The 24,394-nt window shown below is 43.7% G+C and overlaps 1 protein-coding gene across 3 annotated transcripts; it reads left to right on the top strand.

Moving 5' to 3' along the window:
• Positions 1–155: 155 nt before the first annotated feature.
• Positions 156–22,995, top strand: ABCD3 (ATP binding cassette subfamily D member 3). Of its 3 annotated transcripts, XM_061558099.1 has the most exons (24): positions 156–323; positions 1,777–1,813; positions 2,650–2,748; positions 4,678–4,766; positions 8,165–8,234; positions 9,589–9,686; positions 10,391–10,514; positions 10,960–11,016; positions 11,719–11,861; positions 12,436–12,505; positions 12,744–12,813; positions 13,659–13,756; positions 14,638–14,729; positions 15,179–15,270; positions 15,905–15,977; positions 16,582–16,645; positions 16,997–17,074; positions 17,937–18,002; positions 18,393–18,482; positions 18,856–18,975; positions 19,383–19,487; positions 20,064–20,120; positions 20,539–20,631; positions 21,813–22,995. In XM_061558099.1, exons 1-23 carry the CDS (start codon positions 214–216, stop codon positions 20,614–20,616), a joined length of 1,980 nt encoding a protein of 659 aa, XP_061414083.1. In that variant the 5' UTR covers positions 156–213; the 3' UTR covers positions 20,617–20,631; positions 21,813–22,995. The 3 variants fall into 3 exon arrangements, with proteins under 3 accessions (XP_061414083.1, XP_061414081.1, XP_061414082.1); XM_061558097.1 differs by having other exon boundaries at positions 20,539–22,995; XM_061558098.1 differs by lacking the exon at positions 8,165–8,234 and adding an exon at positions 6,558–6,627 and having other exon boundaries at positions 20,539–22,995.
• The last annotated feature ends 1,399 nt before the right edge of the window (positions 22,996–24,394 follow it).

Below are 24,394 nucleotides of genomic sequence, written 5' to 3'. Positions count from 1 at the left end.
AGATGACGACTCCGCCCACGCCGTCCACAAGCCACGCCCATTCTCAGTTGTCATTAATCGTGACGTAGAATCAGGCAGCGTCTGACCAATGAAAGAGCAGCCCTGGGGGGGGAGAGCCAAGAGGGGGCGGGGCGAGAGTGGGGAGGGCGGGGCGATGACGTCACAACGTTTATATAAAGCCGCGCCGGAAGCGGACGACCTCCCCTTACCAACATGGCGGCGCTGAGCAAGCTGTTCACTCGCACCAATGGCTCTGCCGCGGCAGCCGCTTTCATCGCCTGCTACCTCCTCTCCCGGCGCCGCGGCCAGCGCAAACCGCCCAAGTACGTGCGATCGCCGCCACTTCGCGCTCTTGTCTGCGGCGCTTCTCGGTATCCCGTCGTCGGTAAATCGATGCGAACGTCGCTTTCAATGGGTCTCGGACAGCAGCCCAAGTGTCTTTGGAATTCGTAGTTTGCATGTGCGGCGCTGCAGCACGATTGGCTGCGCGCGCGTCGCGTGATGGCGGCCTCGCGACGTGATTGGTCGACGTTTGACGCGCCGGGTTCCCCTGTGGGGAGCTGCGCGCCTAAGCGCTGTATGGAATGCAAAGGCTCCAGTTGACCTTAGGTGAACGTGCGTGCGAGTCTTTGAGTTGACACAAAACTACGCGTGTATAGTTCGTAACGTTGCTCGCACATACGTATCTAAGGCATTTGTGTGGGGTGGTGGTGGTGGGAGGGGAGACATTTACGTTGCAAAAAGAAAAATAGGTGCGGTTTTTGTGAACCGTGTCGGGTTTTATTATACAGTATTATCTGTGTTAAGGGTCACGGGTTGAAATTTCGTTTTGGTTAAAATATTGAGCTCGAATCAACTTCGCCTGGTTGGTTGTAGGTGTGTCATGAGCTCTCACTGTACAGAAAGTGCGTCAGTCATTCAAGATGTACTACTGTACCCTGCGGCTCGTTAATTAGCGGTGTCAACGGGTAATTCGGTTGAAAGGGGTATTAACATGGCTAATGGAAGGTATTCGTTTAGAACACGGTGCAATCAATGTCAACGTGGTTAAATAAAGGACGGCAAAAAAATCGACAAGGTTAAATAAAGTACACGATTAAACCAGGTGAGGGTCCATTGAAATTGGGCCCTCACCTGGTTTAAAGAAGGTAACGACACTAAATCGAATTTTTTTTCTTCCGAGGAATGCCCCCTTAGGATATCCAGAGTACAGTGTGTTCCCTATAAATATAATTCACTGACTCTGCCTCCCTGAAATCACACGAAGTGTAAGGAAAAGATTAATTCGATGTTTGACAAGTGCCGGATTTCCCCCCCCTCCTCCTCTGGCTCTGATTCTGAACTATAAAAAACGCCCCCTACAGTTTGCATTGTGACTGGCAGTACGTGTCCTGCGAATCCTGTCATCGTCTTTGAAACCCCATTGCTAATTTGATTTGACCCATTATCATCAGCATCATTAGCAGCATCAGCAAACAACAATTTGTTCAGCTGCAGTAAAAAAAAAACACCGTTGTAAACACCATCGCGAACAGCTATAGCAGCAGAATCGGGAGCAACAGTCATCATCATCATCCCCTATGTGGTGGTGAAGTAAATAGAATCACTTTGTGGGAAGTCACCAGTGTTCTTCCAGTGTATCGACCGAGCTCAAATCGTTGCTCTTTTGAATATTTTGAAGGCTCGTAACGTACAAGAACATATATCAACCATAATGTGATGCATTTGCTGTTGATAACACGACAGGTAATAAACATTTTGTCTTTCTTTTTCTAGGAAAGATGGTGATGGATTTGCAATTGTTGTCAATTCGGTAAGGCTCTTCCTTAGGAGGTTCACAATGGCCGTGTCTGAGACACTGAGCTAGCACTACTGCGAATGTGGATTTGATGTTTGGGTCTCTCTCACTTGAAGCGTAATGTCGTGGTTGAGGTATTGAAATTGAGTGGGAAAAAGCACATGACTTACTTCATAGGTGCTTCCTAACAGCACTCATTCCAACAACCCCCACAGGCTAAATTAAGGTGTTGTGTGCATAATTGATGATGGCGGTGATCATGTTGTGTTGTTTAACACAGTTTTTTCGTGCAGTTTACTTGTTACACGCTGCCAGACAGTTCATTTTGGTTTTATACTTCATTGGGTTTACAGAACGTTGGGTTCATCCCCTCATGTAGACTTGCATATACACTTTTTTTTACAAAGCACATTGTTTTCTCATCTGTGTTACGTGAGCCCATCATTCTATGGCAGCTTACATTAGCTCCCAGTGCAGTCAGTCTTCCTCTCTTGAACTACAGACACAATCGTATATTTATAGCTTGAAGAGCAGAGGCATGGTGCATGCCTGGTCAGCTGGCTCGCGTCGTCACGGTTTGCACAATCGCAAGCCAGCACATTAAATGGCAGTCTATGAAACCGGTTCTCCTATTCCTTGCACTGCATCTCGGCCAGTGAGATCTGCCTTGATTTATCTCTTGGGTGGCGACTACACCCAACGTTGGTTATCCCATGGGTTACCCCATTTGATGGCGACAGGTACGGTGTTCCTCTACCTTGTCACATGGTGGTTGTGAGCATGATGATGATGATGGTGGTAGTAGTGATGGTGATGATGCAAACGGGACTTGTCCATGTGTCTGTGTGCAGAAGGATGGCAAGAGAGAGAGGGCAGCTGTTGACAAGGCATTTTTTGGCCGAATTTGGCAGATTTTGAAAATCATGGTGCCTGGGATGCTTTCTAAGGAGGTAAGAGTTTAGATGTTGTTATTGTTATATGAAAGTGATATGAAATGTGTGTGCAACTGTCAGTCATCTCACTCGGCTAACCCCTTAACACCTCAGTTTGACCCTTGACTTGCCTCCAAGTGCACCTGGCTTGGCACAAGTATTCTGGTTAAATCACCACTGATTAGTAGAAAATGACAGTCATTGTTTTTCTTGGTGAGGATACGCTATGTGCTAAAATGTGTGTGACCGCTAACAGCACTTTCCCCAACAGTCTGTTTAAAGGTTGTATGGGTGTCTGTGTATGTAATATAGTATATGTCTGCACATGTACAGACACATACTATTTGACAAATTGTTACGTGAAGGTCATTATTTGTAAAAAAAAAAAAAATGCGTTTTTTCATTCTTGTTTGAATTGTCTAGTTTATACTGTCGTTTTTTATAGTACTGGTCGCTCTTTCAGCGAAAATATAATGACATATCATTTGGATATGCTTGTATCATGAGTGTCAAAATGTATTTTAATAAATGCAGTGAAGCATCATTACATTTCCAATGCATACGCATATAGTTTACATCCGTACCCAAATCCACACATTAACTGTACATACACATGCAGACAAAAATACAGTTACATCCAGACACGCACACATACATATCCATATATACAGAGACATGCAGTCATGCACCAAAATGCATATGCACATACACAGAAATGGGAACGTGTGCGACCTTTGTGTAGGCATAGTTGTGTGTGTCTTATCAGTCGCACAATTTAGTGAGCGAGATGTTCTGTCAACTTACAGCCTCTAAATGATAAGAAAGCTCTCCACCCCTAAAAGCTAGCTGTTAAGTTCACAATGGCTGTCTCAGATTTATAATGCCTTCAATGGTGATGGAGTGTTGTTGGTGCAGTGGTTATCACTGCACTCAGAACCCAGTGACTTGAGTTGGATTCCTGGCCACAGTTAACAACAGTGACGAGTGATATGTCAACTGCTCCTAGGTTTACCCCCCCCCCCCCTCACCAACTCACACTGACCAGTGTGGTCAAGGTTGGTGATACAAACCCCATAATGGATAGGCATGGAGAGGGGAAGTCATATCCAGCAGTGGATTGGCAAAGGGCTGCACATTCATGTGAAGATCATAAAGGCCATGTTGACAATGCTCCACCAGCACCACTGATATCCTGGGTTTGGGTTTACACATGCCTCTCTTGGGAGTTCAAAATGGCTCTGTTTGAGACTTTGAGCCAGCACCACTAAAATCCTGGCTTCGCAGAGATTGTAAAACCCCTACAGGGATCCTAGGTATTAATATGCTGACTAATTAAACCATATCGCCATGTTTCATGAGTTTAGTGTCACAACCTACCTGATCACTAATGACTGGAACAACATAAGAAAAACGGCATCGTGATCTTCATTATTTCAATAGTAAATCTTGTTTTTTATTCAACCAAGCCCGGCTCTTGAGAGATAAAATTTGTATGACCGACACTTGGTGAACAACTTGTTATGGGGTGTTAATAAGTGCCCTCTAATTTGGGGTGAGGGGTGGCTCTTGAAGGCGAGACTCCTATTGAAGTGGCGATGACGGTAATCGGCTGAATCGACTCCGACCAGGGTTTGAACTCAACCTTCCAACTTGTGAGTCAAGTACTCAGACCACAGTGACACCAAGCTAAATTTGAAAGACAATACATCAAAAAATTCTGACTTTATTTTAAAACCTCATGTTCCTCGATTTAATGAACGTTGCCCTCCATTGCCCCTGAACCCTCCCTATTGAACTTTGCCCAATGCTGACCTGTCTCCTCTCTCCCCCCTCATTCTTTCCCTACCCCCCCCCCCCCCCCAATTCCTCCTCCCCCATTCCTCTCCTAAACCATCTCGCCTCACTCCCTCCCTGATTCAACCTCCCAACCCACGTGACCTGGTTAAGACAATGTATCTGGTTATGGTGGCGGCAACTTTGGTGGCCCGGACCTACTGCGACGTGTGGATGATTGAGAACGGGACAATGATTGAGAGGTAAGGGAGCTACTCCGGTGATAGTGAGGAGGAGGATAATAATGATTATGAAGCTGATGTTGCTGTTGATGACGGTGATTGTGATGGTGATGATATTCATGAGGGTGACGATGCTTATGTTTCTTATGAAAAGGTTCAAATAAGTAAAGATAATTTTAGTAATTTTGAAATCTTTGTCAGTGCAATTCCTGTTAAAATTGTACAGTGAATGGGGGGGGGGGGGGCATAAGCCTGGTACTCATATTTAAAAATATATATACTGTAAATGGGAGGTAAAAGACACGTGATCAATGATGCGTTCTTCCTTTCCACAACTACACATTTGAATAGCAGTGAGCTTATATTTGTGTTTTTGTCCTCTGAGGGTATACAGATGCATGAGATGTATTGCAGAATGAAGCTGCAATATGGTTAAAATTGTATTCTGTTCACATAGAAATATGGCCAATAAGGCACAACAAAGATGAGTTTATTTTTTAATAGACTGTTCCCACACTTCGATTTAAAGCTTTCGTGTCTGCAGGGATTCATCTTCTTGGTTCTTTCGGTAAAGTCACGTCGTGAGAATTATCTTATGTTTTATTTTTATTATTTTATTATTTCCATTCTACGTGACTTTACCGAAAGAACCAAGAAGATGTTCCCACACTTTTTTGCTAGCAACTCCTCATATATGCTTAGTTCCTACTTGACCTGGCATTCAAAATCAGCGCCTCAACACAAGCATTGTTGCTTAGACTTGAAGCATCTTGCCCACCACTTCTGTTGTCGTCACAAACATGGCCATATCTTGATTACCACATATCCACAATTTTTTTTACTTTATATACAGGTGCCACCATAATTTAACCTTATTATTTCAAGAAATGGAATGTGTCCTTACACCCCATAACAGCTCTTGGATTGAAAATTGGGGCAAGTCTGTCATCTAGTGAAAAAGTCTTGAGAAAAAGTTATGCGAGTACCGGAGTCAAGCTCCATTATATACAACTTTTTTACTGACATTGCAGTGGTATAAGTGATATCATTGTTAAAGTTTTATATATTGAAATACCTTCATATAAACGAATGTGGTGATGCTGATACTGTCTGGTAATTGATTAAGATTATTAAGAGAGGTGGTGGTTGGGTGGCTCAAGAGGCCAGGACAAGGAGCTGTCCCCGTTGCAGTCCCGGGTTAAATGTTGACAGCCACTCGTCATTTAACAGGTTCTCAAGTGGTCGTGCGTGGATGGCCTCGGCTCAGTCACCAATGACTGCACAAAAACCTTGACGTTTTTTAATTTACTTAATTTGGAAAATTTTCAACTGAAAATTTAAAAAGAGCAATTTTATTGTCATGCGTACATTTTTTCTCTGAAGCAAGGTGTTTAGGAAAGTGTGCACCTTGTGTGTGGATAAATAAGGTGACTTAAGAGATCTCAGAAGTAGTTCTGTGAGATTGGACTCTGCGGGCCATTCTCGAGCACAGGCTCATGCACGGTCTACCGTGAGTAGTGCCAAATGGACATTTCGTCTCATCACATGAAGATAGTGGCACAATTTGAATAATATTATCGAAAGAGACAATTGTTAGTGTTGCTTAAGTCAGCTTTTTATCTTAGTGTCTGTGTTTACCACCTGAAACCATCATTCAACCAACAAGACACGACAACAACGATGGTGTCAAAAGCACTGCATGTTAAGCTTTTCCCTTTGGGAGTTTGGCCAAAACATGACCAAAAGGATTGCGTTAACACTTTGTGTGGTCTTCCATCCCGTGATTCTCTCTCGTTCCATTCCGTTCGATAGCGGAATTATCAGCCGGAATACAACAGTTTTCAGGAGACATCTGTTTAAGTTCATATCAGCGATGCCGATGGTAAGATAATTAAAATATACAAAAAAAAGAAAGTTCTGCTCGCCTGTAAGGTTTGGTTGTGGATTGTGATGTTTCATGTTTTTCATGTTGGGTTTAAATGGCGATGTGGATTTTTACAACAATGAATATCATTAACGTCAGCCTCGGAAGATGACGCCACAAACCCACTTAAATACGAGCCTCATTTTAAAAAGGCCTCTCGAAACCATTAACTAGACATCGCTTCTTCACCCTCCATAAAGAGTTGTCTGCTGTGTGTCAGTCATCTAATATCATTTTTTGACCGAACTAAGACCTGATGCGACAACCTGATTTAACCATGGGCGGCTAAGACCAGGATTCAAGATCAGGACCTCAAAGGTGCCAACACATTGTTTGAAATGCCCTTAATGAACGGCCTCAGACTCGGAGCTCAAACCCAAGATCTCTAGAACTCTTGTCTCCTTGTCATTGATATGGCCTTTATGATACCCCCGAGGCAGAGAGGTGTTCCCAGGCCCAGGCATCGAGTGCAAGATCTTAGTGCTCCTGGCTCATTACGATTTAAGAACCTCTAACGTGTTACCATTGTAAATCTGGAAATTTAACACATTCACATTTCTTAAATATAAATATTTTTAAATATCGTTTATCTTTTGTCTTGCCAGCATAGCATAACAAATGTGTACTATAAAAGGTGATTTTGCCAGTCGAGGTTGGCCATTATGAAACCCAGCATGGAAATCCTGCTCGTATTGTGTTTGCGCATGTTTTTTTTTAGAAAAAAAAAAAAGATTTTCGCTGTTCAGCTTACAACCCAGAATCAGAATATGTGTTTATACGGGAGGAATCCGATGAGCTATAAAGCTCTTTTTCACAGATGTCCAGTAGGGGTGGGTCAGAACGTTACATCAACAACAAAACTATACACAAACATGATAGGAGTGCAGAGTAAAAGAAAAGGTAAACAAATTGCCTAAACACATACAAATTAAACTAAACCATCCCCATCCTACCAGGCAATCTGGGCTGGTGTCAAGGCTATGGGTTAATGTTATGTACAATTGTTGTGGATGTGGTTACAATACAATTTCCATTCCCATTGTGTTTATATGCAGCTAAATCTCCAATAGCTTTAATAGAATTTAGAAAATTGAGAGACTGAAGGTGCGATTTCACATTGAGGCTGTAGGGTAGTTGTTGAGACTATGCGTTAATGTTATGGATAATTGTTGATGTGATTTTATGTCGTGCCATGATGGCTGGGTTATCTTTGGGTTGCGTCTTAGTTTAAGAGCAAATTTTTATCGCTGAATGTCGGGGAACTGTTACTGAACAGTGAAATGTCGATCTGGGTTCAGGGAAGGGTGGCTGCTTTTTTGAATGATGCTGCCCTACCCCCTTCGCTCTTCACTTCTGATTCATTTGGTGTTCTTCACACACCTTGGTTAACTTTCACTCATTCGCTTCTTCGCTCTACTTCACTACCCCCCCCCCCCCCCATCCCTCCCATCCCTCCCTCCCCTCGGTCTCCCCGTGCATGGCTTGGTGGCTTTAGTGCTATCATTGGGAGGAGTATGGGGCTGTTCAAGAAATACCTCCTCAACTTCATGTGGGCAATGCCTCTTGTAAGTGTGGTTACAGACTCACTCACTGACCCGTCCACTTATTTTCCACCTTGCTTAACCATTCACTTACTCCCTTGCACCCGATAACTCACACATTTACACATGCACTCACTGCCACGCTCATTTGATCCTGCTCACTCAATGGCTCGTTAATCCGCTCACTCACTTTTTCACTCCCCACACTCACACACCCCCACTTATTATCTCAACCACTTGCTTGCTTGCTAACCTGTCTGCCCGCTTGCTCATCAGTTACTCAATCACCCACTCATTCACACCAACTCACTCACCAACTCACTCACCAACTCACTCACCAACTCACTCACCAACTCACCAACTCACCAACTCACTCACCAACTCACTCACCAACTCACTCGTCTTCCTACTCATCACCCATGAAATGTGCCTGTTTATATGCTTTTGCGCCAGAGTGTTTTATTAAGTAAAGAGGCTTTTAGAACTCCCATAGCATGTCAATGTGATTTTAGTAAAAATTGCTTCGTAAATGGGGAAGAACCTTGGAAACCATGTGCATTGTGGTTGGTCTCACACGTGCATAATTGCTCATTAGAGCACGGTGCAAAGACAGGCAAAATTTACTTTAGAATTAACTGCAATATGATGAACATCTGTATGAATTATGGCAGCGTTTACAAATGTTATTACAGCTGCAAACGGGACATGAACATACTGCTGCTACCATTGCGTGTAAAGAAGTTGATTGTTGGGTGGCGAAGTGGGTAGTAATTCAGCATAAATCAGCGGTCTACGGCATAGGTATGGGAGCAGTTAATTTGACAGTTCATTAAATAATGTGTCCAAAGACCCTTTTGACTCTGAAAGAAGATGTACGTGGAAGGCAGCCCTACAGGAGGCTGAGAGCAGTGGTGCAGTCACCACACAAAGAGCAACCAGGAGACTTCTCTGCTTTTGGCATTAGGTGAATTGGCAAAGGCTGTACATGAACATGCAAACTAATGTCCTCTGAAAAATAACTGTTGCCTCTTTGCTTACTGAAACGCCCTCGTATTTACTGTTGAATGTAATTTGGTGTACTTATGAGCAATGTAAAATCTAGTAATCTTCAGGTTCAACAATTGAAATAGTACACCATCTTAATCATGGCCTTTATAACCAGTGGTGTCCATGACAACCTTAACACATAAAAGCCATCATTCATATGAGCGCAATGAAATGTACATGCATGTGCTCATAAACTTTGTGAAATCTAACATTGCTTATGAGAACTAACAAATGAACTAGGGTGTTCCTGCCATGCTCCATGATTATTGATGCCATGAAGGCCATGGTTGCGCTTGCATACAGTGTGGAGTCTGATGGTTTACTATTACAGATCGCAGTTGTCAACAACCTGCTAAAGTTCGGGCTCAATGAGCTGAAGCTGTGCTTCCGATCCCGGCTTACTCTGTACCTCTACGAGCAGTATCTCAAGTAAGTAGAGACCCACACCCGCCATTGGCCAGAAGAGACATACATTCTCTGTCAGTAAGCTAGAGACCCATGATGTTGACAAGCAGTCACCCTCTTACTCGCCATTGGTAAACAGTGACTAACATATGACCATTAGTTTTTGGTATAACTATGATAGTAAGCAGCGAGGCCAGAGTTTATTTGAGTGAGCACTCAGACTTTACTTGCCACCAGTGATATCTGGAATGTACTATTGGTGAGGAATTGCTTCCATTAATGATCAGTTACCCATGATTGCCGAGGAGTGAATTGTACTCATCACTGTAACGATCAATACTTAACGCTTACCCATAAGTACATCCCTATACCATTAAATGCTGAAATGGTAAGTTGATACCGTACTATTAGCGCCAGACAATTTTCACCTATTTCATGCAGTGTTGGGAACTGCTTAGTGAGCTGCATTTAGTCACAGTATGAGTACAGTGCAGTGTGACTGTAACATGATGTCTCATGTGAAAGTACTCTTGAGTGTAGAGTGTGTATCGTGATGTTCATACAGTTAGTGCATACAGTGTGACGTGCTTTCATTTGGCACAAACCAACCTTGGCATGTAGCGCTCGTACAGTGCATATACTATGTACAGTGCTCAGTTGGCACATTTGTTGTGCTGTCCATACGGTTCGCGCATACAGTGCTCATACAGTGCTGTGTTCCGTGCTAGTGGCCACACGTACTACAAGATGGGGAACCTGGACAATCGCATCGCAAACGCCGACCAGCTGCTCACCCAGGATGTGGAGAAATTCTGCAACAGCGTAGTTGATCTTTACTCCAACCTGAGCAAGGTGAGGGAAGGCTGACTCGTCCACTCACCCATTGAACGATTCACGAGCTCACTCAATGATGTGCAACGACGACGACTCAAACTCACTCTGTAACTGACGAACACTCGATCACTGAATGACTCCCAAACATGAATACTCTCTTGACGCCTCACAAACATGAACACTCTCAGTGACTCTCAAACAAACTCAATTATTTCCACACTCATTGACTCGGGAAGTTAAACACTTGCTCATTCGCTCACTCTTTTTTTCTTCATATAACCACTTATGAACTCACCCGATCACTTGCTTGTTTGTTCACTGGTGCATTCACCAACTCATCCCCCCAGTAGCCATCCTTTCAGTCAACCTGCTGAGCCTATAACCCACACTCACCCACCCTGTTACCCAATGTATTGCTTGTTTTCTCTCACACCAACTCATTCATTCACTCACTTTGTTACAGCCTCTACTGGACATCGCTCTCTATGTGTTCCGGCTGACGAGTGCCATTGGAGCTCAGGTGAGCGTGAACTCTAATCCACAATCTCTGGCAATATTCCTGGCCTATGCTGGTGTGTTCAGTATATGTGTGTTTGCACGTGTGTGTTTGTACATGTCGAAAATGGTTGGCAGAGTGGGGAGCACAGGTGGTGTATCTGTCGGTCATCTCAGTCAGTCAACCCACAACACCTGAGTCTGTCCTGACACCTGTCAGTGAGCCTTTCAACGTGATCACCTCAAAGTGTATCTAGCCTGGCACAAGCGCTGTGGTGACGTCACCACCTGTATGGCAACAAATGGCGGCAGTTCTGTGTGTGAATATTTACATGTGTTGTGGACGGGCGTAGTGGTTTAGCACACTGGGCTACGAACCGTGAGACCTGAATTTGATTCCCGGCCTTGGCCCAGCATCCGTGGCGAGTGATATCTGAACTGGTCTTGGGGTTCCTCTAGATCAACTCAAACTTACACGACTACCCGGTGTGTTGTGTAAACAAAGGTGATGTGCGTGGTTGCAGCCACGCCACTCTCTCATGCTCATCTGCCTTAATCAGTGCTCGCAAACAAAACTCTCCCACACATTCTGTTGGCTAACATTCTGTAGGCAATGACTTGACACAAGGGCTGTACATGTATATATGTTTGTATTACCGCACACGCGCGTGTGTCTGTTTGCATGTGTCTTTGTGTATATGCTGTACGTTTGTGCCTACGTATGCAGGGCCCATGTGCAATGCTCTCGTACCTCATGGTGTCGGGACTGTTCTTGACGAGGCTGCGTCGCCCCATCGGGAAGATGACGATGACGGAGCAGAGATTCGAGGGCGAGTACAGATACGTGAACTCGCGGCTCATCACCAACAGGCAAGGACCCCATATCACCATAAGCACCAGCAGCATCACCATCAGCAAGCCAAAGCAACAACAGCAGCATCTTCATCATCATCATCAATAGCATCAGCATTATCATTGGGTTCAGCGTATTTATTGTTATAATTGGCAATAGCAGCAATATCAGCAATAACAACATTTTCACTTTTTGATATCATCATTTAGTATCGTAATCAGCAGTAGCAGTTTTTTAAGCATCAATAAGTATATGATCAGTCACAGCAGTAGAAGTATCAGTTGTAGCAGCATTTTCATTAAAGAGAATAGCACCAGCATCACCATCAGGAGCAGTAGCATCAGCAGCCATAACAGCAGCATCAGCAAATGTATTCATTATCAGCACAAGTAGCATTAATGTCAGCAGCAGTTTCATTGGCAATGAGCTTCGCCATCAATATATTCATTCATATTATTGGTATCATTGTTGTCATAAATATCACCATGATCATCATCAGCATCGTCATCATCAGTAGTATATTCATTATCATCAGCATCATCTCCATAATTTTGATGTGTCGATGTACGTGCGTGACTTTTTACTCTACAGTGAGGAGATTGCGTTTTACAATGGCAACAAACGAGAGAAAACGACCATCAAGAACACGTTCAAGCGGCTGGTGAGATGGTTTCTTTCACCACTCCGACCACCATTATTACATCAGCAGCACTACCATTACTGTTATCTGTCAACATTACCACAACTATTACCACCATCACCACCTGCAACACCATAACCACCTTCAATGTCTCGTAGACTCGATGCGCGTCTCAAACCTAAATCCTACAGTGCTATGAGTGTTGTGTTCATTGTGTTGGGTGTTTTTTGGTTTGTAAATTGTGTCTTTGTGTTCCCAGGTCGATCATCTGCACAATTTCATTGTGTTTCGCTTTTCCATGGGCATAGTGGATGACATCATCGCCAAATGTGAGCCATGTTTAAAAAAGCAATAACAATTCTATGAAAACCGCAAAGAATCATGGCAAACACCCACCATGCTTTGCAGGACTCCTGCAGCCAAGTCCCATTCAAGACTAATCCTTGGACCCAGTCTTCTGGAGTCGAGTTTTGATCAATACTCCAATCCTAAAAAATATCTCCTGCAGCCAGTTTTGGAGACGGTGTGTGTGTGTAAAACACTGCACTACAATCACTATGAGCTCAGTTCAATTCCCAGCCATGGATATCATCAGTGAAAAGTGGTATCTAAATTATTCCTTGGTTATGTCAACTCCAAATTAGTACATAGTGAAGTGTGTGAATGTTGGCACAGGGGAGACAAAGGTGGCTGGGTATGTTGCTTGCTACACCACCCCCTCTCGCATGGTGCAGGGTCTCACAGGTGCTCGTGAATAGAAGATGCCCTAACAGTCGATAAGGCATTAGGGGATCTGTCACTGTGGATCTCTAACTGTACAGTGTGTATGTGTTTTTATCTGGGGAGTGGTGGTACAATAGTTTTCACACTGCTATAAACCTAGTGACCTGCATTTGATTCATGACCATGGCTGTAGTCAGAAGTAAATGATATGTGAACCAGTCCTGACCTCCGTTCGATACTCAGTCTTGAATGAATACCTGGTGCGATGTGTAAATGTGCACTGGGGAGACAAAAGGCAGCCTTCTCGTGTGTTCAGCCAGCTTTAATAGATGTTCGTCAACAACACTTGCCCCAAATGTCTGGAAGGCTATGCTGGGATCTCTGCTTTTTGTTTTGCATATGTTGTATATATCCATAGAAACGGTTGTATTTGTGTGTGTGTATGCACCAGATGTTGCCACGGTGGTGGGTTACCTGGTCGTGAGTCGTCCCTTTCTGGAGCATAACAACCCTCGCCACCTCACCAGCAGCCATGCCGAGCTGCTGGAGGTGAGAGACATTCACCATGGATTGTGGTGACCGGTTGGCGCGGGAGTATCATAATGGTCATGTCAGAGGCGCTGAACCGCTGCTCCCCCGAGCAGTTGGGTTTGAAACGTGATTTTTGGTCACCCATAATTAAACCAGGTTGTCATGTGTGTCGTGAAGTTGATGTCTTGACCCAGTCACCAATGATTAGTTTCTCGATTCTTTCGAGCCCAGATCCAAGTGCTGCGATTTATGAATACAGGATAATCCATGGTGACTAAAGCCTCTTTGTAGAGCGTAAAGGGGAGATAGGCTTTATAAAGATGATGCTCCTTTTGAAGTGGATGCCAGTGGTTTTTTTAGAAGTCTGTGTGCCTGTCTTCATATCTGTGTGTCTTTATGTGTAAATATCTTCATCTGCCGTGAATATAAGGTGTTAAGATGTTTAAACATTAAATAGACACCAATTACAAGGTGTCACATTTACGTAGCCACACTAGCTTGTGGTGAAGAATGCGAATACATTTTTGCTTTGATAATGTATGCATTGTCCTTGCAATTGATAGGTCTGCACTAGAGACAGCCTCCTTAATGGCATTGTATTGCTCCTCCTAGACCAGGGCCATCAAAAGAAGCACTACAAGGACAATGCAATCGCAAAACAAATATCACTTTCAAAATGTGTGCATTGTTCTTGAAACTGATTGGTCTGCGCCAGAGACAGCTTTCTTCATGGCATTGGCTTGCTCGTGCTAGACCAGGGCTGCTAAAATAGGAGAGCAGTACAAGGATTATGTAATCATCCTTGTGCTACTATCTGTCTATAATTCTGCTTGTGTGGGTGTGTTGTCTGTATGCCTATGTCTTTGTGTCTGTGTGCCTGCCTGCTTGACCGGCTACAGGATTACTACCAGAGTGGAAGGATGTTGTTGAGGATGTCTCAAGCACTGGGTCGGATTGTTTTGGCTGGAAGAGAAATGACCCGACTTGCTGGGTATAAAAACAATACTGCATATCGCGCGCACTAATCAACCCCTTACACAAGCCCATAGCCAAAGCACTAGTCTTAAAATTTGCTGATTCCCATAACGCGAACACGAGCCCATAGTGTTTATCCCTCACCCTAACACTAATCCTGCTGCTAATCCATAGCCTAAACCGGACCATGACACTTAACACTTGCTCTGTCCCTGTCAAACACTCTCACTAGCTTCATCACGTGTCCTTCATGATAACCATCACATTTACGTAACTATTATGAACCTGAAAACCGTCAATATGATCCCCCTCAGAGTAAGATAAACGTGCAGACCTGGGACACGAACCCAGGTCCTCGGCAGCGCTGTCTCATTGTATGAGAAATGGCCATTATGAACCCGCTGAGAGAGAGTGAGAATTGCACCCAGAGTCAGGGCTCAAACCCAGCTTTTTTATTGCTCTCAGGTTCACCGCTCGCATAACGGAACTCATGCAGGTGCTGAAGGAACTGAATGCTGGAAAATACGAACGGACGATGGTGACATCGCACGATCGAGGTGATTCCTTGACCGTTTGTACGTGTGAGCGTATTGTGTGTGAGTGTGAGCTGTATCATCTGGGTTATACTCTCAGCTGTGGTTAATACGAGTGATAGTTGAACCTTTTTGGGCCACCCGTATGTCAGCTCATCCTTAATTGATCACCTGATGCAGTGTGTCAGGATTAGCACTGGAAAGATGAACTCGACTGAGCCTGATTCTGGCCTCACTATCCCTCATGTCATGCCAGCCTGAATATTCGACCACTGAGAATGATTTTCACAATAGTTTGTAATGGTAAAATGGGAAAACTGCCTTCACATTTGTGTGTATGTTCATTTGCATGCATGTGTGCATATGTAAGCTTACTATGTATTTACTGTCTCATTTATACCGTCTCTTCTGTACCGTCTACACACTTTGTGCTATCATTATCTTGTTCTTATCTGTAATGTTTAATATGTTCTGTCTTTAAGCTCTAATTTGTTTCGTCTCATTGTGTGTGTAATTATGTGTGTAGGTGCGGACATAATCTGTCTTGTCGTGTGCGAGCGTGACTATGGGTATGTGTGTCCCCTTTGTGAGGGCGTATATCTACGTGCGTGCATTTCACCAGGTGTGTGTGCGTGCGTGCATGTCTGCATGTGAGAAGGCTCCTCTCAAGAGGAAACGGAACCGCTTGTCCCTGGACGAGGAAAAGTCATCCTCACCGACCACATCATCAAGTGAGGGCTTAACACAGTTCATGAAGGAACCCGCTATGAGCCAAGGCTCGTGACTGCATCTCCAGAGTTAGTAGGGTGTGTGTGTGTGCGCATTTCTGTGTTTTATTTGTGTAGGGGGGGGCGGGTGAGGCTGGGGTACAGTAGTTCATGCACTGCGCTATAAACCCAGCGACCCGAGTTCGATTCCCAGCAATTACTAATATTGGAGGCGATTATCTGAACCTCTTCTGGGCCTTCCTTTGGTCGACTCGGTCTTCATTGAATATCTTGTGCAGTGTTGAAACATCAGCACTGGAACGACAAAGGCAGGCAGATGTTGTGTTGGCCACCCACCCCTTCAGGTGCTATGCTGGCCTTCACAGGTGCTCGTTAACAGCACTTGTCCCAATTGTCTGTTACAGGCTATATGAGGGATTTCTGTCTTTGTGTCTTTCTGAATGTATATCATCATTTGCCATGATCAATCCACTGTTTGGTGAAGGCCCTCCCACACCGTTGTCATCGCTCATGATCGTGCAATGATTAATATAGAATTTATGAGTGTGTTATATGTGTGTGTGTGTATATTTTGGTATGCATAAGTTCGTGTCTCGCTGTGCTACAGGTTTGAACACGTCCCATTGGCCACCCCTAACGGAGACGTCCTCATCAAAGACCTCTCCTTCGAGGTCTCCTGATACATTATTACATTCAGCAGGACAGGGTTAAGTGTCAGCGTTAGGGTGAGTAGTTAGTTTTAGTGTTATTTTTAGGGGTAAATAGTTGTGGTTATTGGTAAGGTAGTGTTCCAGTTATAGTTTGTAATCGGGATAGTTTAAGGGTTATAGTTATTAGGACAGTTAATGTACGGTTATTGCTAGGATTATGTTTATTATCAGGGATAATATAACGGTTATGGTTAGAATCGTGGTCGGGATTAATATTTTCACCTCTCTTTTGCGATGTGGTGTGCCAGTCCGCTTGGATCCATGTACTTATCTCACCCTTGACTGTCCCTTCCCTCCCAATGTCATGTGCAGGTGCGTTCTGGGACAAATGTCCTCGTTTGTGGCCCCAACGGCTGTGGGAAGAGTTCGCTCTTCCGAGTGCTGGGAGAGGTGAGTTTTACTTCCACATGTCGCGTGTAACTTTCTCTCTCGAGGGGTTAGCTCCTCTATACCTTGGTGATCTGCTGAAACTGTATGCGCCTGTCCGTTAACTTCGATCCACCAAATCCTTGCACCTGAGTGTACCTATGACGAATCTGCGTTCAATGGGTGAATCAGTCGGGCGCCTCGTTTGTGTAACGCCTCGCCCCAGACCGTTAGGGATGTTACGTCAGTCGAGGTTTTTAGAGCTCGTGTAAAAACAATTTTATTTTCTTTCATATGCATCTGTTTAGGGTTGTTTGCCTCTTAGTTTTAGTGTTAAGGGGTTTTTACTGGGGTTCTGTTGTAAAACGCTGTGGGTCTTGTGTGAATGGTGTGATAAAAAACTGAGTTTTACTTGTTTTATTTGCCTTGTCAGGATCATAATGGTTAATCAGACCCTGAGCCAGCAACAGAGGTTCTTGATTCAAACCCTTATGAAGCCCGCTTTGATGAGGACTTCATAGTTGCTGTGCCAGACACTGAGCTATCACAGCTGAGGTACTGGGGTCCCTGAATCTGCATGCTTATTTTAAGGGTGGTTCATAATAGCTCTGTGGGGAGACACTGAATCGACACCGATGAGTTTGAGCCCTGGGTCTGAGTGTTTCCTCAAAGGGTTCGTAATGGTTATACTATGTTCAAAATGGACACTAGCAGAACTGGGGTCATGCTTGTCTTTCTCTCTTATAAATGGGCCTCAGGTTGACAGTGGCTATGTAGGAGACACTGAGCCAGAAATACTTAAGTCTTATTTCAGCCAAACACCGACCACAAAGTGTCATTGTTGGTGTCTGTTGGTGTTACAGCTTTGTCTCTTTGTTTCCCCCAGCTGTGGCCCTTATTTGGAGGATCTCTCACCAAACCAGAGATTGGAAAGCTCTTTTACGTCCCACAGGTACTGAATAATTCATTATTTGTTAGTGAGAACCTTTACGGGGCCTGTGGTTAGCACATTCAACTCTCCAAAGGTTGAAAAATAAAATCCTGGTCCGTATCATCATCATCTTCACAACCATTATCAACAGCAGAATCATTAACATCAGGACGATCAGCATTGTAACATCAACTGCATTATTGCTAGCATTATCAATGTCATCAGAATCATTAACATAATTAGAAAAACTATTTACGGAGTGGATTAATTGAGAAGCGCACACTTTGTGAAGTGTCAACATTGGTCATCATCCCATTGAGATGCTGATATCGAAAATAGGAATGTGGATTTGTTGGTTGGGAGAAGAATGCGGTTGCAATCGAATTGTTTATGGGTTTTCTGCTATCACAGAGGCCGTACATGACCCTCGGAACCCTGAGGGACCAAGTGATTTACCCTGACTCGCCTGAAGACCAGCGGGACAAGGGCGTCTCTGACAAGGTGATGGTGGTGGTGGTGACAATGGCGGTTTTTCTGATTTTTTTTCGTCATGGTGGTGATCTTGGTGATGGTGGTGGGTGAGCCTTTCATATTTCACATGACCTCAGTAAACCTAGCATGGCACAAGCACCGTGGTGATGTCACCGCCACTTAGTGGCGAACGGTGGTTGTTGTTGAAGTTAATAATGGTGGTTCTATTTGTAATAGTGTAGTCCTGATGATGGAAACAATGATGTTGGTGGTGATGATATTGGTAGTTGTGGTGTTGATCATGATGACACTGATTGTCATGATGATGCTGCTGCTTTTATTGATGATGTTGATAATGTGCCTGCTACTGCCCCCCCCTATACTCCGGCTTTTATTGCTGCAGGTCCTCAAGGACTACTTGGACAACGTGCAACTTGGTCACATCCTGGATAGGGAGGGAGGCTGGGATAGCGTTCAGGACTGGATGGACGTACTGAGTGGCGGAGAGAAGCAGCGAATGGCCGTAAGTGTCACCCTCTTGTGTGATTTTTCCACATACGCTTTCTCCCATAAACCTGTAATGCCAAGGTGTGGAGGCTGCACATTTTGTTAGCCTTCTCACATTCCTCATCTGTCTCCCAGGCCCCCTTTCTTGCAGATTTCTCTGTCTTCATCTTCCCATTGTCCCCTTCATCATGGCCACCCCTCCATTTGAGTCTTCCTATAATCCCCCACTACCTTCTTGCAATCCCCTATCAGTTCCAATTTCTAACAATATTGTTTCCCACAATCCCTCCTTTTCAACAATCCCCCTCTCCCATATTACAATTGTTATATTGACTGCTCCATCTCCCACCCTCCTCTTAACTCTATCCACAATGCCATTTATTTTTTTCCATGTTGCTCCTGTCGCTTCCCACGATGCCTCAGATGGCGCGCCTCTTCTACCACAAGCCGCAGTTCGCCATCCTGGATGAGTGCACGAGCGCAGTGAGCGTCGATGTTGAGGACTTCATCTACAGCCACTGCAAGAAGGTGAGTTGCAGCAGTAGTAGCTGCGGTGTCAGTAGTAGTGTTAACAAAGTGGCAGCATTTGGAGAAGTGACTGCAACAGCAGTATAAACATAATAACCGGCAGTCGTGGCATTGGTAGCAGCAGTAGTAACAGAAGTGTCAGTAATTATTGGAACATTAGTCACCTTAAAATCAGAAGTAGCAGCAGGTTATGCATTAGTCGTGGTAAAAATCGTAGCAACAGCAGTATTATTTTCCACAGCAGCAGTAGTTACAGTATTAACCTTAGTAACAACACACGGCGTAGTAGAAGTCGCAAGTATCAGGAATAAAATTAGTAGCGGTAGCCATATCAGCAGTGGTAGCAGTATTAGTAACAGTCGTGTAGTATAAGTACTATAATCAGAAGTAATAGGAACAGCAGCAAAAGTGGTGGTTCTTATTGTATTAGTGTCAGCAGCAATAGTTTTAGCAGTTAACAGCTGTAGGCAGCTATAAACTAGTGCTAGTATTAAGATTATGTGTGATGGTTCGTGCCATTGTTGGGGCGAGTGTTTGGGATAATCGGGGCCGTTTCTTCCTCTTCTTGGTCCCCAGGTTCACATCACGCTCTTCACAGTGTCTCACAGGAAATCACTCTGGAAACACCATGCCGTGAGTGATACCAGCAGCACCAACATCATCGTCATCACCACATAACCAAAATCACTATCATCTTCATTTCTGTCACCATCATCACTCACCTTCATCACTTCACTCTCATCATAATTACTTTCCACTTGCTGTCATCACCATAATCAGCAACACCACAAACCATCACTGCTCATCTAAACACCATCACTCACTACTGTACGATAAACATCACCACCAAAATGTGTATGCATGTGTGGTTATATTTAGTATATTTTACATGTATGTGTGCCGTCGTGCTGTGCTAGCGACCTTTAATAGATCCACTCTAATAGCACTTGTCTCAAACCCTCCATAAAGGACAATATTAGTATTTATTTCATACTTGCATTTTTATGTGTCGAGTGTATATTTATGAGTCTATGCGTGTGTCTCTCACCAGTTTTACCTGCACATGGATGGACGTGGCAACTACGAATTCAAAGCGATCACTTCTGACACCGTGGAGTTTGGATCTTAGTCCTGTAATTCTTGAGTGAGTGAGAGTGATCAATTAGAGACAGCTTTGGTGGGTTGCAGTGAAGGAGGTTGATATTGGTTGGGAAATGTGTGAGTGAGTGATTAGGTTGATCGTAGAGTGAGTAGGTGGGTGGATGTGTGTGTGTGGGTAAAATTAGTTGTGTGGATCAGTGTGTGAGTAAGTAGTTGGGTTGGTGAGCAAGCAGTTGGGTGAATGAGTGAGTAAGAAGATCGGTGGGTGAATGGATGAGTGGATTGGTAAATTAATCAATGAGTGGGTAGGCGAGTGATTGGGTGGATTAATTGGTGAGTAAATTCAGTGCATGTCTTTGTGCTCATGAAACTTGGAACTGCAGGCTCCACAAGCCGAGCAATGGCCCATTTAGTCCAGGATCAGAACCTGGACCGAGGTCCACATTTCCATGCTCCATGAGGCTGTCTGGTCTCAGGCCCACTCGTCTTGTTTTATATTCTTCACTCTTCTGCTTCCCCCCTACCTTCGGTAGCCAGAGGGAAGGGAGTGGGTTTGAGAAACTGGAATATAATGTTCTTAGGAACATTTAATATAGGCATGGGTTATGTTATGCAATTATGCAAAAATGTTTTTGACACTTTTCAACCAAGGTAGGAAAGCATGAGAGTGTATTAATTTTGCCCATTTGTCTGTTGTTCTATCTTAACGTGGGGGAGGGAACGATAACTCTCGTAAAGCTTAATCCCTTATGTACGAAACTTTATAAAAAATAATTAGTTCTTAGACACTCACTAATTAAAACTGGCCAAATTGTGAATAAAGAGTTGTGCAAAACTTTGACAAAAATCCAGCACTTAAAGGATACGCCTTGGCGTTTGTGCCATAACGGCTGAGATTTGTGAGCGTCTCGCTTTCCCCCGCCTCAGGACGTCACATGTTCAGAGGCTGCCTCCCCACCTGATATGTCATAATCCCACCCCCCTCCACACACAGCTGAGAAGTTAAACTAAGCAGATGACATCAAGTACGCATTGGCCTGTCATACTCATTGACCCATCCACTCATGCTGCATTTCCAAGACCATGGGAAAGCAGACAGCAACCGTGCTAAGCAATTTGAAGAATAACTGAAAATGGCTTGGTTTTTGTCCCAATTTTTCAAGAAACATGCCAACATGGATTAACTTCCCCGATATCCTCCTTGCCCCCCTCTCTTTCCAGAAGAAGAGGAAGGATCAACATTTTTTTTGTAACTAGGTTTGTCGCATGGTTGGGTTAACTTGCACTGTCCCATTTTAAAATGTATCAAATTTGGAATTGTATGCTGTGACTTTATTAGAAAAACACAGCTGTGATTTTAACTTAGAAACATCAATCATGGAGCATTTATCTTCTAGCTTTAAGCCTGTTATGTAACAACTCGGGTGAAAGAATGTAGATCCATTCGTAAATGGTGTCACATGGCTTACAAAATACGAGCTATGGCTTGGCATGGTAAGGGTAATTTGGGAATCCATGCCAAGCTCACTTGTCTGGCTGGCTCGCTTCCCAATAGTGATGGTATCGTTACGCAAATGTTTTGTAACCGTGCCGAGGGGTTCAGGGTGCCAAGGTCACTTAAAGTCGAGTAGGCCTGGGAGGACCGTGTGTGGGAATTTGCGTTCGTCGTTTCAGCCCCGATGGAGCACCACCGGATCAGTGCAGTTCCCAGTGCCCGTGTAAATGTTCCAACAATATGGTGCTGCTCTCATCACCACCATCCATGTCCAACACTGCTAGCATAATCATTGTTATGGATTTATAACCACTGTGGCAAAGGCATTTAATGGTGGAACACATTTTGGAGCCACTGCACAGCAAAGTGTGTTGAGGAAATAGGGTTATTTTAAAGACCAATTACTGTAGTAATTACTGTAGTTATTGTTGGTACTTTTAATGAATGTGCAAATAAAGAATGTCCAATGCATTTAAACGAAATCGTCACTATGTACAGCATCAATACTGTATACTGTGCTGTGTAATACCTATTACCAGAATCCTTCACTTTGCCATAATTTGTCATTAGAATTTCCATAAATGTTTTCGGAAAGCAAGTTTAATTATTTATTTTCAAAATAGCATGCAAGTTACACCTTGATGGGCAAGATTTCTCAATTTGCAGTTGCCTTGTTCAATTATACAATGTCCCAGATTTACTCAAACTGCCCTATTTAATTATAGCTCGGATAATAATTTGCTAGTGCAAATGAAATGCAGTACTGATACAAAAAAATATTACAACGTATTATTACTGTTAACTTTAACATCGCAAATGCGCGTGAATGTAATTTCAACCGATTCCTAACGTGTCGACAAAATGTTGATGTTGCTGTTGAATTAATTTGCAATAAAATGCTCATTAGAAACATTCCGTGGATGAGTCAATTATAGTGAGCGGGTGAGTGAGGTCCAAGTGAGTAGATTAGTGAGTGGGTATGTGAGTAAAATAGTCGAGTGATTAGATTGAGTGGGTTAGTTGGTTCGTGGTTGAGTGAGGATTACCAATGATTGGGTTAGTAGATTGGTGGGTGAGTAGCTTCGTGAGGAGATTGATAAGTGGATGAGAGTAGTTGAGTGAGAAGGCGAGTAGATTGAGGGAATATATTAATGTGAAAGTAGAGTAACGAGTAGATCATTGAGTGGGTGAGTATATTGAGATTAGTGAGTGGATAAGTATGTTGGTGAGTGAAAGATTGAGTCGATTAGATAATTGAGTCGTTTCATGAGTGGATGTGTAGATTAGTGAGTGGGCTAGTTTATGATTCCATGAGAGTGGGTGAGCGAGATGAATGAGTAAGATGAGTAAAGTCACGTAGAAGGGAAATAAAATAATAAAAATAAAACAATGAAATTCTCACGACGTTTCGGCCACAACACAAGCAGCCGTCCTCAGGTGAAAAAACAGCTGTCGGAAAGACAGCGTCTTAATGAGCACTGCTAAGCTTGGCAGCGTATTTTAAGCTGGGTGGGAGGAGCCATTCAAAATCATCACCTTACCCTACATTGCGGGTGTCACGAAAAAGATCTCCAAAATCCTGAATAAACACAAGATCCAGGTCCGATTCAACACAGTACATAAAATCCGTGATCTGGTCCTGTCTGTAACAGATGTGATTCCAGACATACAGTACCCTGGCATCTACAAACTAAGTTTCCTCTGTGGTAGTAGTTACATTGGGGAAACCAAACAACATGTCTCGGACCGCATCCGTGAACACAAAGCAGACCTGAAACACGGTAGGACCAACACCTCAGCCGTGGCAGACCATTGTTATAGTTCAGTGGGCTCACATGACATTGACTTCTCCAAGACGGAGGTTCTCTGCAAGCCATCCGGCTACCATGAGAGATGTATTCATGAGGCCATCCACATATACAAACACAGAGACAATTTCAACCGAGAAGATGGATTCTGGCTCAGCAATCATTGGAAGGACGTGATAAACCATTTCGGGTCTTGATTGATTATGTTCACGTTTACGGTGACTTTCAGACCGCATTCCATTCGCTGGCATTGACTATATAGCTTTTGTATTCTCTTCAACAGATCGGAGTCTTTGCTCCGCTGCAAGTTTCCTACCACCCCTCTCACATGGACATTTCTTTGCTTCCTCCTAGTACCTTTCACGCGACGGTCAAGGGTATGGTGGAAAGTAGAATGTATAATAATAATTTGTATAATAGTGCAATGTTTAAATTTTGATTTAAAGCTTTCGTGACTGCAGAGATTAATAAAATAATAAAAATAAAACATAAAATAATTCTCA

The sequence above is a fragment of the Lethenteron reissneri genome, chromosome 24 (genome assembly GCF_015708825.2).
Source record: "Lethenteron reissneri isolate LAM-NWPU_2019-01 chromosome 24, ASM1570882v1, whole genome shotgun sequence".
NCBI classification, from domain to species: domain Eukaryota; kingdom Metazoa; phylum Chordata; class Hyperoartia; order Petromyzontiformes; family Petromyzontidae; genus Lethenteron; species Lethenteron reissneri.
The sequence above is the reverse complement of the archived record's forward strand: the minus strand, read 5'-3'. Positions and strand labels throughout refer to the sequence as shown.

What these genes read in the sequence shown, in the direction of transcription:
- ABCD3 (XM_061558099.1), top strand. Translation starts at nt 214, where the DNA reads ATGGCGGCGCTGAGCAAGCTGTTCACTCGCACCAATGGCTCTGCCGCG. An exon ending in TTGCAATTGTTGTCAATTCG is followed by an intron (nt 1,814 to 2,649) that starts GTAAGGCTCTTC and finishes GTCTGTGTGCAG; the next exon opens with AAGGATGGCAAGAGAGAGAG. An exon ending in AACGGGACAATGATTGAGAG is followed by an intron (nt 4,767 to 8,164) that starts GTAAGGGAGCTA and finishes TGGTGGCTTTAG; the next exon opens with TGCTATCATTGGGAGGAGTA.